Source organism: Tupaia chinensis, unplaced genomic scaffold, assembly GCF_000334495.1.
Source record: "Tupaia chinensis unplaced genomic scaffold, TupChi_1.0 Scaffold000115_1, whole genome shotgun sequence".
Classification (NCBI taxonomy): domain Eukaryota; kingdom Metazoa; phylum Chordata; class Mammalia; order Scandentia; family Tupaiidae; genus Tupaia; species Tupaia belangeri.
The window spans coordinates 6,075,344-6,094,678 of NW_006159579.1; the positions used below are offsets into that span (position 1 = coordinate 6,075,344).

General features: G+C 39.9%; 1 protein-coding gene across 2 annotated transcripts in view; it reads left to right on the top strand.

Annotated features, from left to right (window-relative positions):
* Positions 1-19,335, top strand: part of RALGAPB (Ral GTPase activating protein non-catalytic subunit beta) — a 111,022-nt gene that overhangs the window by 56,796 nt on the left and 34,891 nt on the right. Inside the window, exons 14-18 of one of the 2 annotated variants that reach the window (XM_006144130.2) lie at positions 5,973-6,037; positions 8,095-8,224; positions 10,199-10,332; positions 17,213-17,395; positions 18,752-18,903. In XM_006144130.2, the coding sequence (XP_006144192.1) occupies positions 5,973-6,037; positions 8,095-8,224; positions 10,199-10,332; positions 17,213-17,395; positions 18,752-18,903 (664 nt within the window). The remainder of the gene's footprint in view (positions 1-5,972; positions 6,038-8,094; positions 8,225-10,198; positions 10,333-17,212; positions 17,396-18,751; positions 18,904-19,335) is intronic. The other variant, XM_014586154.1, reaches the window with a different exon arrangement.

Consider the following 19,335-nt stretch of genomic DNA (forward strand, 5'->3'; position numbering starts at 1 on the left):
TTCCTCTTTTAGATCTTGCAAGAATTTCCTCATCTCCTGGAACTCATCAACTTCTTTCTCCTTTCTCTTTAGAAGTTCATTATCTCTCTTCTCTTCCATCTCTGTTAGCTTCAACATTATGAATGCTCTAAATTATTTATCAGACATTTCCATGATTTTCACTGAACTGCTTGTGGATGAAGAAGAGTTACTCTTTTCCCTTGGAGAAGAGGTATTTTCTTGTTTTCCCATATTTCTTGTGATCCGGTGGTGATTTCTTGTCATCTGATGGATGGTGTGTTTCTTTCAAATTCTTGAAGTTCAGTCTGAATGTTCAGGAACAAGCAGACAGAGGTGATCTAGAATCTCTTTGCCGTTCTGTTGTAATCACTGGTGCAGCAGATTTGGTAGATATTGAGGAATATTTTAACCCGCTAACTTGTTTGCTGGAGGCTGAATTATCAGTAGAAAATCTTCATTTCTCATGTGCCCTGCAATACCTAGTTCGCAGGAGCCATGTGGAACCTTCTTTGCCATTGCCTTATTTTAACTTCTCGTCATTTCCCAACCTAATTACTACAACCATGTGTTATTATACCTCTAGCTTTTCATCAAAGACAAGGGCATGGTCCTAGGTGCAGTTACTCTGGAGAAAATACTAAAGAAATAAATGGCATGGTTCTATCCTTGAGCAAGTCTCATTGCAGAGATTGGGATACTCTTACAGAGTAGTCAAATAGTAAATGACAGTGCTGTTGCACATCATGTTGAGTGTCTTCAGAGTTAAGAGAGAAGAAATGAAATGGGCAGAGAAGACTTTGTAGAGAGAAGTGGGAGTCAAATTAGAACTTGAAGGGCAGGATTTACATAAGCAGAAATGGTTAGGAGTTCATTCCAGGAGAGAAAATGACATGGCCAAGGAATTAATGGCAGTAGTGGTTGGAGTGCTCAGGAAGTATAGTGTGTTATGCAGGGAGTAGATGGAACAGATCAGGAAGAATAAGTCTTTTCATTTTGAAACTATTTGAAAAAACATAGGTATAATATATCTTCTTTCATACTATTGTTTACAAAATTCTAGAAACTTAGAAATGGGAAAAGGAGAAAAATTTAAGGAAAGAATTTAGTCACTTAAACTGCGTACTTCGCAATTGCACATACATTTGACTTGAAACAGAACTTCTGTAATTCAGGGGATAAGGATACTGCTCACCATGCATGGAGTTGTCAAAATAAATTAATCTGTAAATGTTTAGTCCAGTGCAGTAATGATTACTCTCATGACTTGTTGAGCTTTAGAAGCAGATGGTATCTTGGGCCTGTCAGAAACATTTTGAGTGGGCTGCCCTAATAATTGGTCTCATTTAGTTCATTCTAATACTATCACCCCATTATGGCTAAATACATACTTTGGTCACTTTCAGCCAAGATCCATCTCAGTTTCTTTTTTTTTTTTTTTTTTTCTGTTTTTTTTTTTTAGAGGTTTTTGCTATAGAGCGCATGTGCTGGCCAGACGGACAGAGAGAAACAGAGAGATAGAAAGCGAGAAATCACCCCTCAGGGTGGATGGCCACGCCGCAATCCCTTCTCCTTTGGAATAGGTCCCCATGTTCCCCCAGTGATTTTTTTTTTTTTGAGAGGTTTTTGCTATAGGGTGTGTGCGCTCGCCAGACAGACAGAGAGAGACAGAGAGATAGAAAGCGAGAAATCACCCCCCCAGGGGGGATGGCCACGCTGCAATCCCTTTTCCTCCATTCTCCTCTCGGGATCTTGGGCATGCACGCACACGCGCCTGGCGTGGGTTTTAAGCCACCGGGTCCGGGACACGAACCACGGTCAACTACATGGGAGTCCAGCGACATAGCCATTACACTAACTGCTGGTCCTGTGCCCAATGTAATTTTTCAAGCCACCAGGTCTGGGACTCAGATTGTGGTTAGCCACGTGAGAGCCCAAGGCCTTAACCACTACACAACCTGCTGCACCCCCATCTCAGTTTCTTGTCCTCTTTAGTACCATTGATCTTTTCTCATCTATCATTTGTCCTTTCATTTCATTTACTTTTTTTTGTTTTTTTAAGAGAGATTTTTGCTATAGGGCATGTGTGCTCACTGGAGAGACAGAGAGAGAGAGAGAGAGAGAGAGACAGACAGACAGACAGACAGACAGAAAATGAGAAACCACCCTCCAGGGGGGATGGCCATACTATAGTCCCTTCTCCTCCAGTTTCCTCTTGAGATTTTTGGGCACACACACACACATGTGCCCGGCATGAGTTTTTTGTTTTGTTTTGTTTTTGTTTTTGAGAGGTTCTTGCTATAGGGCACATGTGCTCACCAGAAAGACAGAGAGAGGCAGAGAGAAAGTGAGAAATTACCCCACCCCCACCCCCCCGGGTTGATAGCCACGCCGCAATCCCTTATCCTCCATTCTCCTCTCTACATCTTGGGCACGCACACACGTGTTCCCGCTGTAAGTTTAAGCCACGGGTCCAGGACTTGAACCACGGTCGACTACATGGGAATCCAGTGACATAGCCATTGCCAACTGCTGGTCCCATCTTTTTTCTTTTTTTAACTTTTTTAAAAAAAGAATTGTTTTATTTAACTATTTATTTATTTAAATATGACCAGAAAAGGACAGAATGAGAGAGAGAGAGAGAGAGAGAGAGAGAGAAAACAAGCTGTCAGGTCTGGGACTTGAACTGCAGTCGGCCATGTGGGTGTCCAGTACCCCCAAGCACCACACCACCACACCACCTGCCAGCCCCTAAAAGTCTTTTTCTTTCATGAGAGACACAGAGAGATAGGCACTCTGAACACCACAGTCCTTCCCCTACCCTCTACCCAGCAAGGATTAAAGAGCTTGCAGGTCCACTGTGCTCAGATTGACTCAGGAGCCTACCCCAGGGCCTCCCGTATGGCTCCAGCATTACTCAGTGGTCCTCTCCCACCTGTTGCACCATGGCAGGCCAATTCAGCATAGATATGATATTTAAAACCACAGGGTTTGATGAGACCACCTAGGATAAGAAGGCCATGATTATTAAAATGAGAGCGTTCTGAAGGATAAGATAGGTCTCCATGCCACTGCTTCCCATTTCAGTCAAAATAAAACCCATATGGGACCAGCGGGTGGCATGGTGGTTAAGGCGCTGGACACTCCCACATGGCTCACCACGGTTCAAGTCCTGGACCTAGTGGCTTGCTTTCTCACTTTCCCTCTCTCTCTCTGTCTCGCTCTGGTCAAATTAAAATAAATGGATGAATAGGTGAAATTAAACAATTATTTAAAAAATATAAAACCCATAACACTTACCCTGATCTATTGATACTACATTCACCAGGACACCTCTGCCTATCTTTTGTTTATTTGTACTTTTCTCTTAGTTCTCTATGTTTCATTCATACTGGCCTTTTTTCTCCCATTTGTTGATACCGAGCACATAGCTTCAGATCCTTACTTTCTTTTTTTCCTGCTATAATGTTCTTTCCTTGGATTTTTGCTTGACTTTTTCTTCATCATCTTCTTAGACCTTCCCTCTCTCTTTAGACCCTGCTAAAGATGATCTTATTTTATGTTTTTTTTCACAACACTGTACCCGAAAGTATTTTACTGTGTTTAAATATTTGATTCCCCTGGCTGAGATATATCAAAGTATTTGTTGATTGGCCAATAATGTTAGCACTAAGGACAGTCTTACCTTTCTTAAACTTCTTCAAAGAAACTCTGCTGAACAGAGGGACCTCATTTTCTTCCCAATCCAATAATCAAGTTGGATAAATAGCAATTTACTGTATTAGAAAGCATGGGATTTTCATTTGTTATTTCTGCATCTCAGCACCACTGAAGTTCAAGCTTGGATATTGAAATCACCACTGTTAACAATGGTAGCTTTCAGAAAAGCAGGCTTTATCACCTAATGGGCCCCCACTGAACCAAGTATCACTCTTGCCATAGACTGTCAAAGCTGTTTCTTTTTTTATCCATGGTGGGTAAGAGCGCTTCCCCAGTGGAGGAAAAGCATTGTAGCAGGCTTATGATCTCATTTCTGTCCTACTTTTTCCAGGGCTATGGGTTTCTTGATAAGAAATAAATATGCTTTGCCTCCAATGTGTGCAGGCAGGGCAAGCCCCAAACAGTGTGGCTTTAATCATCTTAAAAAGCAGTATAGGTAGAAAGTTTTGTTGTTGTTTTTAAATTGCCCAAGGAATGTGTGCTTATCAAAAAAATAGAGAGATAGGACTGGCAGGTGGCGTGGTGACTAAAGGCACTGGATTCCCACATGGCTGACCACAGTTTGAGTCCCAGATCTGGAGACTTATTTTCTCCCTTTCCCTTTCTCTCTCTTTCTCTGGTTAAATTAAAAAGAAAAAAGTAATAGTAACAAATGGAATTAAATAAGTAAGTTATTTTTTTTAAAAAGAAAAGAAAAATAGAGAGGTAGAGGGCAAAAACACATCCTAGTGAGGGGTGATCATGCTGTAGTTAGTTTCTTTTCCTCTACTTTTCTCAGGATTTGGGGTACACATGCATAGGCACCTGGCATGTTTTGCAAGCTGCTGGGGCCAATATTCGACCTGTGGCCAGCCACGCAGGATCTGTCTCCTGTAATCACTAGGCCATGGGGCTGGCCCAAGCTATGATTTTTATTCTGTGATACTTGTTTTATTTCTAAAAGATGAGAACCTGGTTTTGAAATTATTCCATAATATTTTCCTTAATTCATATTACCCTTGAGATAAGCATGCTTACATTTTACCTTTCCTACCAATTTATATCAATTTAAAAATATCTGGTGTAACAGACATGTTTTTATGTAAATCAAAGTTTGACATTCAAATTTTTTTAGAAAAATGTGATTTTAAAACTTTGGGGGTAGGACCAACAGACGATGTAATGGTTACATTGCTGAATTCCATGTAGTTGACTGCAGTTCAGATCCTGACCCTGGCAGCTTAAAACACGTTGGGTGCATGTACGTGTGTCCTCAAAATCCTGAGAGGAGAATGGAGAAGTATTGCAGCATCGCCATCCCCTTGGGGAGATTGATTTGTCACTTTCTGTCTCTGTCTGTCTCTGCCTCTCTGATGAGCATATGTACCCTATAGCAAAAATCCCTTTAAAAAAAAAAAAAAAACTTTTGGGGGTAAATCAGAATTAGGGAATTTGTAAAGAGTATTTTTTCTGACCAGTCAACAGATTTATTGATAATTTTATGAAATGTTCAGAAATGCACAGCCAGAATATTCTAATCAATGGCTTTAATCTTTTTTTTTTTGAGAGTTTTTTTGCTATTGGGCGTGTGCGTGCTCGCGCCAGAAAGACAGAGAGACAGAGAGATAGAAAGCAAGAAATCCCCCCCTGGGGGGGTGGGGATGGCCACGCTGCAATCCCTTTTCCTCCGTTCTCCTCTTGGGATCTTGGGCAGGCACGCACATGCGCCTGGTGTGAGTTTAAGCCACCGGGTCTGGGACTCGAACCACAGTCAACTACGTGGGAGTTCAGCGACATAACCATTACGCTAACTGCTGGTCCCTGGTTTTAATCTTGTGAGTTTTTTTGTTTGTTTGTTCGTTTGCTTTTAATCTAACGAGAAATTTTTGCTATAGGGTATGTGTACTCACCAGAGCTACAGAGAGAGAAAGTGAGAAACCACCCCCCAGTGGGAAGGGCCACACTGCCATCCCTTGTTCATTTTCTTCTCAGGATTTTGGGCACACACTCAGCATGAGTTTCAAGCCCTCAGGTCCAGAACTAGAACCACAGTCAACCATGTGGGATTCTAGCGCCTTAACCAGCAAGCCATTGACTGGCCTCGAATCATGTGAGATATTTATAAAGCTACATGGAGATCATCATGAGGGCCCTGCCTTGAGCATGTCATCCAGTCTCATTTACCTCCTTAAAGGCCCCACCTTTCAACACCATAGAGATATTTAGCTATTTAATGTTCTTGAATATTTCAGATAGTTTTCTTTTTGCTCTTGCAGGGGCAATGTTAAATATTGTTCAAGATTCAGCACTTTTAGAAGCCATTGGTTGCCAAATGGAGATGGTAAGAAGCATAACATGTGATCTGCCAGAGTATGTCAACTTCTGATTTTATGTAAATTGTATTCTAAAATGTTTGTCATTGTGATTTTTAAAGGAATCGTGCTTGTAAATTCAGCTCATGGACTCAGGCGAATCCAGTTTTAAAGTATTATGTATTTTGAAGTTTATTTCCTTCCAACCATCATGCCACCTGCTGGCTCCTCATCATTTCTTTCTTTTGATAATTGCTGTATACTGAAGTCTGTAGGTCCCTCAAAGCACCAATGCTTCTAAATTAAGAAGCTTCCCAGAGACCTTTAGTGCTCCCTGTTTCTATCTTCAAGATATGTGGAGTAGATGCTGGAGAGTGGGAGAGTTAATAGGGTATACTGGGGAGAGCTGGGTGGATGTAAGATGTGTGATCAAAATATTAAGGAAATTACATTATTTAAAAATTATTTATTTAATTCCATTTGTTATTATTATTTCTTTAATTTGATCAGAGAGAGGCAGAGAGAGAGAAAGGGAAAGGGAGAAAGCAAACTGCCAGGTCAGGACTTGTTGCTCATGTGAGAATCCAGTGCCTTTAAAAGTCCCACGCCACCTGCTGGCCCAAGGGAATTACATTCTTATCCTAGTTGATGACTGGGACATCTACAGATCTAGGTATAATGAATCATGTGTTCATACGGGGGAAAAAAATAGATAAATTTTTAACACATAGATTTATTAGCCCCTATACATGTATTTTCTTTATACTATACATAGTATTATCATGTTTGTGTTTTATAGCTATACGTGAAAGTTGTTTTCATTTGCTGCTTTGTATTTTTTTGTTTGCTTTTTAATTTTTTAATTATTTTAGTTTTTGCTATAAGGGTGTGTGTGCTTAACAGAGAGAGAGAGAGATAAAAATCAACCCCCAGGGGGATGACTATACTGCAATCCCTTCTCCATTCTCCTCTTGGGATTTTGAACCTGCATAGACACACATCTGTGTGTTTTTCAAGCTGCTGGCTCTGTGACTGAAACCATGTGGTCAGCCATATGGGATCCAGCCTCCCTAATTCTGGCCCTGTTTTTTAATTGTATTTCTGTTCTGAAATTTTGCTTAGGAGACACTAGGGTATTTTCACTCAGTCATAGTCTAGTGAAGATAAAAAAGGTCCTGGGCTTGCCCCTTGTAAGCCATGGGTATTTTTATGTTTCTGTACACATATACTAATAGTGTATTGAATTTGTGAACATTTGTCCAACTAGATTAGATTGATATCTAGATCTTTAGCTGTGACTTTAGTTTCATTTTGTTTTTTAGAGAGATTTTTTTCTTTAGGCTGCATGTGCTCACTGGAGAGACAGAAAACAAGAAATCCCCCAGGGGGATGGCCATGCCACAATCCCTTCTCCTCCATTCTCCTCTGAGAATTTTGGGCATGCATGCACATGCGCCTGGCATAATTTTTAAGCCACCAGGTCTGGGACTCCAACCCCAGTCGACTATGTGAGTCCAGTGATGCAACCATTATACCATCTGCTGGTCCTGTGACTTTGGTTTTTAATCATAGAGTTCATGAGCCATGTTCTTGAGTTTAAGAGGCATGTTTCTATGGTTTAAGTTTGCAACTTCGAGAACATGTGGTAGTCAAACCATTCATGCCTTCCTATAGATGGTATCTGTGCAAAAGTACCACAGCAGTTTTAATTCCTTGTCAGGTTTTATCTGTATATCAGTTTTTGCTATTTAGTTGGTTCATTCCTTTTTACCAACATGGTATTTTTTTGTTTCATTTTTCTATTTTGCCAGAGGTTGCATGTTTTACCAAAGAGAGAAAGAAAAAGAGATAGAAAGTGAGAAAGCAGCCACCATGGATAGTGGCCACACTGCAGTCCCTTCTCTATTTCTCCCTTCTTGACGGATTTGGGACATACATGGGACTCAAACCACACTGTAGCCATGTGGGATCTAGCCACCTTAACCACCATGCCACGGGCTTCTCCCCAGCATGGTTTTTAATGACTGACCTCTATACTTGTAAACTACGTAACTCTCACAAATTTGATTTCTTTTCATTTGGTTAGGGTGGTGGAGAAAATAACCTGAAGAGTCACAGTCGCACTAATAGTGGTATTAGTTCAGCAAGTGGTGGAAGCACGGAGCCCACAACTCCCGATAGTGAGAGACCTGCTCAAGCTCTCTTAAGGGATTATGGTAAGCCATGTTTGTTTTTTTGAAGTTCAGAGGTTTATAGAATAACTTTAATGCTCAGATTTATAAAACAAGAAAATTAAGAATCAAAATTTTAATACTCATATTTTAATATACTTAAGTGTAATAGACTATTAGTCTGAGTAGCTAAGACAAATCTTTTAAATTTAGCTATATAGTTTTTTAAAAAGAATTTTGTATTTAATTATGCTCAGTATTATTACTATTATTATTACTAATTTAACCAGAGAGAAAGTGAGAAAGTAAGGAGCCAGTTCTGAGATTTGAACCATGGTCAGTCGTGTGGGAATCTAGCATCCCAACCACTATGCCACCTGTCAGCCTCAGCTGGTTTTAGTAGTTAGTTTTTGGGTAGTTTATTAGATTTTATAAATTATTGTATTAATAATAGGTGGTCAGGAAATATTTCTGGATTCTGTTACCATGTGCTGATGATAAAGTTCAATAAGACATGGGCTGTGCCTTGGAGCTCATAGTCAAATGGCAGAACTGTCTATTAAATCAGTTACTGCAATGGGGTATAGGAGATTATGGAGTATGTATTAGATGGGAACCCAGAGGAGAGTCTGTCTTCATGTTAAAACCTGTGTACTCTACTACATCTTATTAGATTCATCAGTCACAAACTTTAAACAAGAGTAAGGAAGCATTTTTATTTTCTGCTCTGCCAAATAAAACATTTGTCAGCAAAGCATTCTATTCAGTGGTATCCTTTACCTTGGGCAGTTATTTTATGGGTTCTGTGAGTTTGTGGGTACTTTTATGTTTTTATACATTTATACTAACAGTGTATTGAATTTATGAGTGTTTATCCGACCATATTAGAATATCTAGATCTTCAGATGTGACTTCAGTTTTTAATCATCTGGAGAGTTCATGAGCTACATTCATGAGTTCATGAGGCATGTTTCTGTGGTTTAAGTTTGCAATAAGTGTCCTTGAGCATGTCAGATACAGAAAATCATGCAAATATTTGACACATTTAAATATTGCATTTATAAAGAAATTATTTAAATTATTGCATTTGTTTTATGTATATAGATTTTAAGTTATTTTTTGTGTTTTGTAAAGTGCTTTAAGCTAAAGACATTTTCGCATTACTGCATGTGTTCTAATATAAATGTTTGAAGTGATTATTGTTTGTTCAGCATTTTGAACTGGTGTTGGTGAGCTCTGCTTGTAATGTTGTAAAATATTTTTTACTAAGAAATCCAGATTTGTGTTAGTGTTGCATGAATGTCTCTCTTTAATGATCATTCCTTTTTCTGTTGTCACTGCCCTCTTTCTGATAGGATCGACAGGTATAATGTCCCTAAAGCTTCCTTTATAAATTCAGTTTAATTTGTTCTAATTTAACTTTTCCTAATTTACTATTAGCTTAGTAGTAAATAAACTACCTTTGTATGTAGAATTGGAAACCAGATAAAAGCACAGTGGCTTGGCTATTTAATTTTTATCAAGTATATGAAAGTAGTCTTAGAGAGTGTAAATGTATTTGAAAAGGTATTGCATGTGAATGTCAACAATAGTTTAAACCCTGCAGATGATTTCAACAGATGCTTTAGGGTAATTCCCAGCATCTGAGAGACTAAAATTTGAATTCTTTCCTTTATGCAATTTCAAGGAAATAATCGATAACCTTTTCAGTTGTTTACTTAGAAATCTTAAGATTTATATTGTTATAAGAATTATACTGAAACTGCCAAATCCCATGGTTGTCTGTGTGAAAGTATGTGGGAGCTAGGAGTTGCTCTGGTCCAGCGTGTGTGCCATGTGCCTTGTTCATTTGGGCTAGGCGCTCAGGCCAGTGGGGCGGGGAGCATAGCACTGTGTGGGTGCCCGTCATGCTCACTGTGGCTGCTGTGGTCTGTGCCTGGTGGAATGCTGTGCTTCTTGTTACTAATGCTTAGTTGTTTTCCCTCCCTGTGGGATGTGGCATTGGGGGTTATATCCTAGCTCTTAATACAGATTCAGCTGCTGGGCTCCTGATTCGCAGCATTCATCTCGTCACCCAAAGGCTCAACTCCCAATGGCGACAAGACATGAGCATATCACTGGCAGCTCTCGAGCTCCTCTCTGGCCTGGCAAAGGTGAGGAAGGGTCTTTTATTTAACTCTAGCAGCTGTGGGTCATGACTCTTTGTTCTGTATCTCCTGACCCCATGGTCTAGGTACTGCAGTGCAATCATACTCGTATCCAAAATGCAAAGTGGAGCCTCCAAGTGGTGAAGTTATACAAAGTGAACTTTACTTTGTAAAAATATATTTAAAGAGTATGAATGAGGGGTCCGCAGATGGTTATGTTGCTGGAGTGCGTGTCCCAGACCCGGTGACTTAAAATTCACACCAGGTACAACTGTGTGCATTTCCAAAATCCTGAGAGGAGAATGGAGGAGGAGGGCTTGCAATGTGGCCAGCCTTCCTGGGGGTTGATTTCTCACTTTCTGTCTTTGTCTTTCTCTGCCTCTCTGGCACGTGCACGTGCCCTGTAGCAAAAAATCTCTCTTTAAAAAAATAAATAAATAAAAAAGAGTATGAATGATATTTTTGCTATTAGACTACTGAAAATATTTCAAAAATAAATTCAGGGAACCAGCAGTTAGCATAATGGCTATGTCGCTGGACTCCCACGTAGTCGACCGCGGTTCACATCCCGGACCTGGTGGCTTAAAACTCACGCTGGGCGCGTGTGTGTGCGTGCCCAAGATCCCAAGAGGAGAATGGAGGCGAAGGGATTGTGGCGTGACCATCCCCCTGGGGGGTGATTTCTCGCTTTCTGTCTCTCTGTCTGTCTCTGTCTGTCTGGCGAGCACATGTGCCCTATAATGAAAACCTCTCCTAAATAAATAAATAAATAAATAAATTCATTTGCACGTTATAATAGAATACCTATTGCTGTTGTAGAATGTTTATCCTAAATATGCCTTTTGGGATTGTCTATAACTTTACCATCTTCCTTTAGCAGAGATAAGTGAAAATTGGCTATACTTAAAAATATTTTCCATAGCTGTTATTTCAGTTCTATGGAATTTTAGAGGATGACCATTTGTGCTTCTCTAAATTTTTTTTTGAGATGAAATTCACATAAAATAAGATTAACCATTTTAAAGTAAACAATTTGATGACTGTTATATACTTCACAGTATTATACAACTACCACTCTAGTTCTAAACATCTTCATCGCCCCAGAAGGAAATCCATACCCATTAAGCAGTTGTCCCAGGCTCTGACAACCACCGGTCTGCATTTTGTCTCAATAGATCTTCTAATTCTGGACATTTCACAAAGAATGATATACAATATATGATATTTTATGCCTGACTTTTCATACTTTGCGTTTTTTTTTCATTCATCTTATATACAGTATCATGATTTTATTCCCTTTATGACTGAATAATATTCCATTGTGTATATACAGACACTCCTCACTTAGTGACTGAATTCTGTTTGTACGACTAAGTTGTTAAGTAAATTGATCAATTAGCTAATTGGTCCATAATCAAGGAATTTAATGGCAGACGTCTTGTGTGTTGTGGCGCCATGGGGTATGTATCTTTTTCAATAGGTATCACATAACACCACATGAGAATAATGTAATCCCGTCCATATAAAAGGCATACATTAAGCATTAGAAAACAATAAGACACACCACAACACAATAATATAAATCTGATGTAATCTTTTTTATTTATTCTCAGTATTGCTGTGGGTACACATTAAAGTACAAATTTATAAATGAAATAAGTAGTCTCGAAGGATTGTGAATGCTTCGTATCGTGCTTACTAACCAATTGCAGGAACAAGATAAAGACTGAGAAAGGGGATTCCTAAGATTCACATAGACTGAGAAAGGGGATTCTCTGTACTGGAGAATTGGTCAAAAGGCCAAGCATTTTAAATAAGTAGTAACCAGCAGATGGTGTAATAGTTATGCTGCTGGACTTCCACATAGTTGACCATGGTTTAAGCCCTGGATCCGGCGGCTTAGAAACTCATGCTGGGCGTGTATGCCCCAAATCCCGAGAGGATAATGGAGGAAAGAGATTGCAGGATAGCCGTTCCTCCTGGGAGGTAATTTCTTGCTTTCCGTCTCTGTCTCTCCGATGAGTACATGTGCCCAATGACAAAAGTCTCTCTCAAAAAAAAAAATTAAATTGATAGGTAGTTAAGTGAGGAGTGGCTGTATACTATAGTTGTCCATGTATCAGTTGATTGACATTTGAGCTGTTTCCAGCTGGAGGCTATTATCATTATTGTTGCTATGAAAGTGTGTACACATGTATTTGTTAGAATACCAGTTTTCAATTCTTTGGGGTATATACTTAAGAGTGGAAATGCTGGGTTATATGGTAATTTAAGTTTAACTTTCTGAGGAACTGCTGAAGTGTTTTCTACAGAGGCTGAATCATTTTACATACAGCACTGTAATAGAATTACAGTTTCTTTGCATCCTCACCAACATTTAAGTACTTCTTATTAGTAAAGAGGACAGGATTATCTTATATATGGCACCTGTTATTATAAGGATCAAATGGAATATATAAAACTGAACCAAAGGTGATACATACACATGAGATAGTGATGTCTAGGATGATACAGTTTAAGTCCTCCTTTTATTTGAGAACAGGTGATGAAAGGCTACAATGACATTCTTAAGACATGAGAGTCAAAATAGGCAAGAAAACCTAGACATGCTCACCACTACTAACAACTTAGCTCAGAAACCCCTGCCGCAGACACAATAGCTTTGTGAGGGGTAATAACTGGTGAAAGGAAGAACAGCTATTTGTGAGACATACAGGACCACCACACTGCCTTGGAGAGCAATGTAGTATTTCCTGTGATCTTTAGTATACTCTCAGTCGTAAGGATTAACCAGTTCTTGATGGATTGCTGATCTGGATCTGCCTACCATATCATGAATGATTAACATATGTTCAATTTAACATCTTAACTATAAAACCAAGTAAACAAAACAATTTGGTGTTGAAATATGTTGAACAACTGATCTAAAATAGAGTAGATCCATGCATGTATCGCCATCTGATTTTTGACAGAGGTACAAAGGTAATTCAGAGGAGAAAGGATGGTCTTTTCAACCATTGGTGCTGGAGCAATTGGATATTCTTTTTTTTTTCTTTTTAAAGAGAGATTATTTTAGCTATAGGGCATGTGTACTCACCAGAGAGACAGAGAGAAAGAGAGAGACAGAAAGTGAGAAATCACCCTCCCAGTGGGGATGACTGTGCTGCTATCCCTTTTCGTCCATTCTTCTCGTGGGATTTTGAGCGCACATGCACATGTGCTCTGTGTGAGTTTTAAGCTGCTGGGTCCAAGACTTGAACGGCGTTGAACTCTGTGGAAGTCCAGTGATATAACCATTTCACCATCTGCTGGTCCCACAATTGGATATTCTTATAAGAAAAGAAAAATAAAACAACAAATTAAAAGCTTTGATTCAGACCTTATACTGTGTACAAAAATTAACTTAAAATGGACTGTACACCTAAATGTGAAACCTAATTTCTAAAACTTCAAGAAGGAAACTTAGGAGAAAATTATTGTAACCTTAAGTTATATGTAAATTCCTTAGGTAGTATACCATAGAAAAACAAAGTGACAAAGCTGGTTTCACCAGCATTTAAAAACTGCTCTTTTGGGGACCGCAGTTGGTGTAAAGGCTATGTCGCTGGGCTCCCACGTAGTTGATCACAGTTCAAGTCCCAGACCCGGTGGCTTAAACTCACACAGGATGTGTGTGCGTGCATCTCCAAGATTCCAAGAGGAGAATGGAGAAGAAGGGATTGTGGCATGGCCATCCCTATTGGGGAGTGATTTTTTGCTTTCTGTCTCTGTCTTTCTGGTGAGCACATGTACCCTCTAGCAAAAGCCTCTAAAAAAAAAATAAATAAAAACCACTGTTTTTTGTTTGTTTTCAAGAAAACACTGTTAAGAGAATTATAAGACAAATCATAGACAGGAAGAAAATCTTTATAAAACATGTATTTGAGGGAAGACTTGTACCCAGATTACATAAAGAGCTCTCAAAACTCTAATATCCTTTTAAATTTTGTTCTATTCCATTTTTTTGCTGGTTCATGGCAGCAGAATGGTAGTACAGACTTCTAAGAAGAGGAAGTTTGTCTTTGATGGCATTTTCAAAGCTGAACTGAATTCATTTGTTACTCAGAGCTTGCTGAAGATGGGTACTCTGGCGTTAAGTTCTGAATTAAATCAGCCGGAACAGAAATCATTACCTTAGAGTCCATGGTGCAGAATGTTCTCCATAAGAAAGACCAGCAGGTTCATGAACTGACCTATGTATTCAAAAGAGGTTTAATTTTCTTGAAGGCAGGTAGAGCTCTGTGCTGAATAGGTGGCCTATAAGAGGTCTGTGTGCCATTCATTGTTCAGACAGTCTCTCTATCAAAACTTTTAGGAGGGGGACCAGCAGATGGCTAAATAGTTACATCGCTGGAATCTCACATAGTTGGTTGTGGTTCGAGTCCTGGACCTGGCAGCTTTAATTCACACTGCACAGGTGTGCATGCATGCCCAAGATCCTGAGAGGAGAATGGAGAAGAAGGGATAGGGGTGTGGTCATCCCCCCTAGGGGGTGATTTCTCGCTTTCTGTTTCTCTGTTTTTCTGTGTCTCTCTGGCGAGCCTATGTGCTCTATAGCAAAACTCTCCTTATAAAAAAAACAAACAAGTTTTAGGAGGGCTCACTGTGCAGAGAGCCTACTGGAATGTACTGCAGTTCATTGTGAAGAGTTAGTAAGGCAAAGATGACAAGGTCATGGTGTCAGGGAAACTCTAAGGTCATAGAACTGAATCTATGAACTATGTGAGTGGTCTGGTGATTCACAGTGGAGACCCTGTTAATGATTGTGCTGATGCCACTGTTCACTGAATGCTGCTCAAATGGTACTCTGGACATCAAAGTGAAGATTGTGCCATCTGGTTCCAAGTGGTGAGCGTGGCCTAAAGAAACCCCTGCCTGACCACGTGAGCGTTGTGGACCCTAAAGATGAGATACTACCCATCTTGGTTAGATGTCAGAAAGCCAGACCCACCTGCCGCTCTAATCAGTCCCTACTGCATAGCAGGTTCTCCTTGGCAGCTGCATCAGGAGTCTGGATGTTGCTTTGTAAAGACCTTTAATAGTCTTTTTAAAAGACAGAGCAGCAGGGAACCAGCAGTTAGCGTAATGGCTATGTCGCTGAACTCCCACGTAGTCTACCGTGGTTCGTGTCCCGGACCCGGTGGCTTAAAACTCACGCCGGGCGCGTGTGCGTGCGTGCCCAAGATCCCGAGAGGAGAATGGAGGAGAAGGGATTGCGGCGTGACCATCCCCCCTGGGGGGTGATTTCTCGCTTTCTGTCTCTATGTCTCTCTCTGTCTGGCGAGCGCACGTGCCCTACAGTGAAAATCTCTCCAAAAAAAAAAAAAGACAGAGCAGCAATCATAAGAGACCTTTAATAATAAAAGACAAATGGGACCAGCAGTTTAGCATAATGGCTATGTCGCTGGACTCCCACGTAGTTGACCGCAGTTCGAGTCCTAGACCCAGTGGCTTAAACTCACGCCGGGTGCCTGTGCGTGCGGCCCCAAAATCCCGAGAGGAAAATGGAGGAGAAGGGATTGCGGCATGGCCATCCCTTCCGGGGGGGGATTTCTTGCTTTCCGTCTCTCTGTCTCTGTCTTTCTGGTGAGCGCATGTGCCCTATAGCAAAAACCTCTCAATAAATAAATAAATAATAAAAGACAAATGAAAAGTAAACAAGATTTGAACCGACCTTTTACTAAAGAAGGTAGAGAGATGGCAATAGCATTAGTTATTGGGTCCCAGAAAATTATAGAACATATAGGGACCAGCAGATTGTGTCATGATTATGTCGCTGGACTCCCACATAGCTGACCATGGTTTGAGTCTGAGTCCCAGATATGGAGGCTTGAAACTCACACTGTGTGTGTGTGCATGCATGCCCCAAATCCTGAGAGGATAATGGAGTAGAAAGGATTGCAGGGTGGCCATCCCCCCACGGAGTGATTTTTCACTTTCTATCTTTTTGTCTTTATCTGGCAAGCACATGCACCTCTCTTCTCTCTCAAAAAAAGAAGAGCATTTATCTTTACAAAGACTTGTATGTGAAACTTTATTTGTAATATCCAGAATCTGGAAACAACCCACATATCCACCAGCAGATGACGAGATAACAAATTGTGGTATATTATGAAATGGAATACGACTCAGCAATAAAAAGGAAAGAATACTCGACCCACATAAAAATGTAGATAAATCTGAAAATAATTATGCTGAGTGAAAGAACCCAGACTCTCTGCTCCCAAAGTGCATAATGTATTATTTTATTTTAACAGCTTTAGAAAATACAATTTTATCTTTACTGATAGCAGATCAACAGTTGCTTAGGGAGGGGGGAGCAAAGAAAAATGGGAGGAAGAATTAAAAAGCTGCATGAGGAGATTTTGGAGGGTGTGGGGTGTGTTCACTGTTTTGATTGTGGTGATAATTCACAGATGTGTACTTTTGTCAAAACTGATCAGATCATGTTAAGTATGTGCAGCTTACTCTGTGGCAGTTATACCCCAGAGCAGCCACAGAGAGCATAGAGCATCGCTGAAGTGGGTTAGGGAGGTTCAAAGTGTATGAGTATCACATTGCCAGTTATTCTCTTGCCCTCTGGCACTGATACACACTCAACTGGTTTGGCATCTAGGGCTTCAAAATTATGTGAAAGTGAAATTCTCTTTAAGGATTTGAAAAATACCACTGTTTTGTAAAGTATGATAGTACATCTGAAATGCTCAGTTTCTATATACAAATAATAAGAAAAATAAGGCCTTTGTGGTGTATCACTTTCTCAGTGGGCTGCACTTCAGTGCAAATGCTTTGAAATCGGTTCAGTGGTCCTGGCTAAACATTTCTGTTCTTCAATGGCTATGTTCAGGTGAAGGTGATGGTTGACTCAGGAGACCGGAAGCGAGCCATCAGTTCTGTGTGCAGCTACATTGTGTACCAGTGTAGTCGGCCTGCTCCTCTTCACTCCCGGGATCTGCACTCCATGATAGTGGCAGCTTTTCAATGTCTCTGTGTCTGGCTGACGGAGCATCCTGATATGCTTGATGAAAAGGTGAGTTTAACCTTACAACATTAAGTGTAAACAAAAATGCATATCGGGAAAAATGTCTTTTAAAAAGAGAATATCTAAATTTCAATATCATATTATATACTTTAAACTAGATGTATTTATTAGATTTCAGTAGAATAGTCTTGTATTTGGTAGCAAATTAATCCACAAAGAAATTCTTTTGAAAGATAGAACCTTGAGTAGTTTATCTCAACTACCAAGACTATTGTTTTTTGAAAGGATGGTAGCCTTGAGATAGCTTGTGGGCAAAGCACCCATCACCATACCAAGAAGGGCAGTTACTACTAAGCTGCAAACATACAGCACAGCTTGCCTATAAAGCTTGCTTTTAATTAAGAAATTTTACTTTACGTGTTTCTCTACTTTTCTGGTCTTCTTTCCTTGCCATTATTCCACATAGTACCTTCCTTATAAGTAGGTTGGCATTATAAAGAATTGACAGTATGTGGGGTTAGCCAGTGCTGTGGTAAAGGCAGCTAGATCCTATAAGGCCAGCTGCATGGTTTGCATCCCAGACCCAGTGTCCTGAAAAACATACCAGACATGTGTGCATGTATGTCCAAAATCCCAAAAGGAAGGGATAATGGAGGAAAACGGATTACAGCATTACTGTCCTCCAAGGGGGGAAGGTTCTTTACTTATTATCTCTTTAAATACTCAAATTTTATTCTTTAAGGAGAAGTTTGAAGGGGTGTAAAGTTTATTATATCACTGTGAAGTAAATACATGTCTATTAGAGAAAATCAGAGGGCTGGCAGTGCAGCAGTTAAATACTGCAGGTAACAGCTACATCCCACATGGCCAACTGTGATTCGAATCTAGCCGTGGTGGCCTGAAAAACATGCCAGGCTCTGTGCTTAGGTGCCCAAATTCTGATGAGATGGAGAAATGTAATAAAAAAGGATTGTCGTTTTGACCAGGCTCTCCTGGAGGTTGCTTCTTCTCTCTCTCTAGTGATCATACACACCCTCTGACAAAAAGAAAGAAAGAAAGAAAGAAAGAAAGAAAGAGAGAGAGAAAAAAGAAAGAAAAGGAAGAAGAAAGGAGAATTACTACAAAGAAACTAGAACCCCAAAACACAACCACTGTTAGCATTATTTTTTGAAGAATTTATTTTATTTTATTTTATTTATTATCATTATTTAATTAGACCAGAGAGAAACAGAAAGATAAAGAAAGTGAGAAAGCAAGCCACTTGGTCCAGAACTCGAATTGCAATTGGGATTCCAGTACCTCAACTCTCATGCCAACTGCTGGCCACACTGTTAACATTTTGATGGATTTCCTTGCTTCTCATAAGAAAGATGTGTTAGAAAAATCTGCCTTTCGTGCTTCTAGGACTGCCTTAAGGAAGTACTGGAGATTGTGGAACTGGGTATCTCAGGAAGTAAGTCCAAGAACAGTGAGCAAGAGGTCAAGTACAAAGGAGATAAGGAGCCAAACCCTGCGTCTATGAGGGTAAAGGATGCTGCTGAAGCCACCCTAACATGGTATGGAAACAACTGTGCAGGGATTGTGCCTAGAAGTTAGGTGGGGCTAGCACTGATCCATGTCATTCTATCTCCTCTCTGGTTGCTCAGCATTAAGTGACTCAACTCCTTGAGGATACCTTTTTTCCAGAAATAAACTGGAAAAGAAATACCCTTTAAAAAAATAAAGAAAGAAAAAGAAACAAAAATCTATTTCGGACTAAAAGAAATTAGAACACAAGGCTAAGAGTTTGGGTCCCTACTTTTCTATACTGGTTATCTGTATATAATTCAAATCATATCACATTAGAGCTGGAAAGAATCTTGGAGAGACTTACTCCACTCCCTCTTGTTGATGGCTGAATCCAGATATGAGGGTCATCTGTGGTCATGCTGTTTCTAGCTTAGTTGTCTATAGTCTCTGCTACTTCATTTATATTATATATTAGAGCC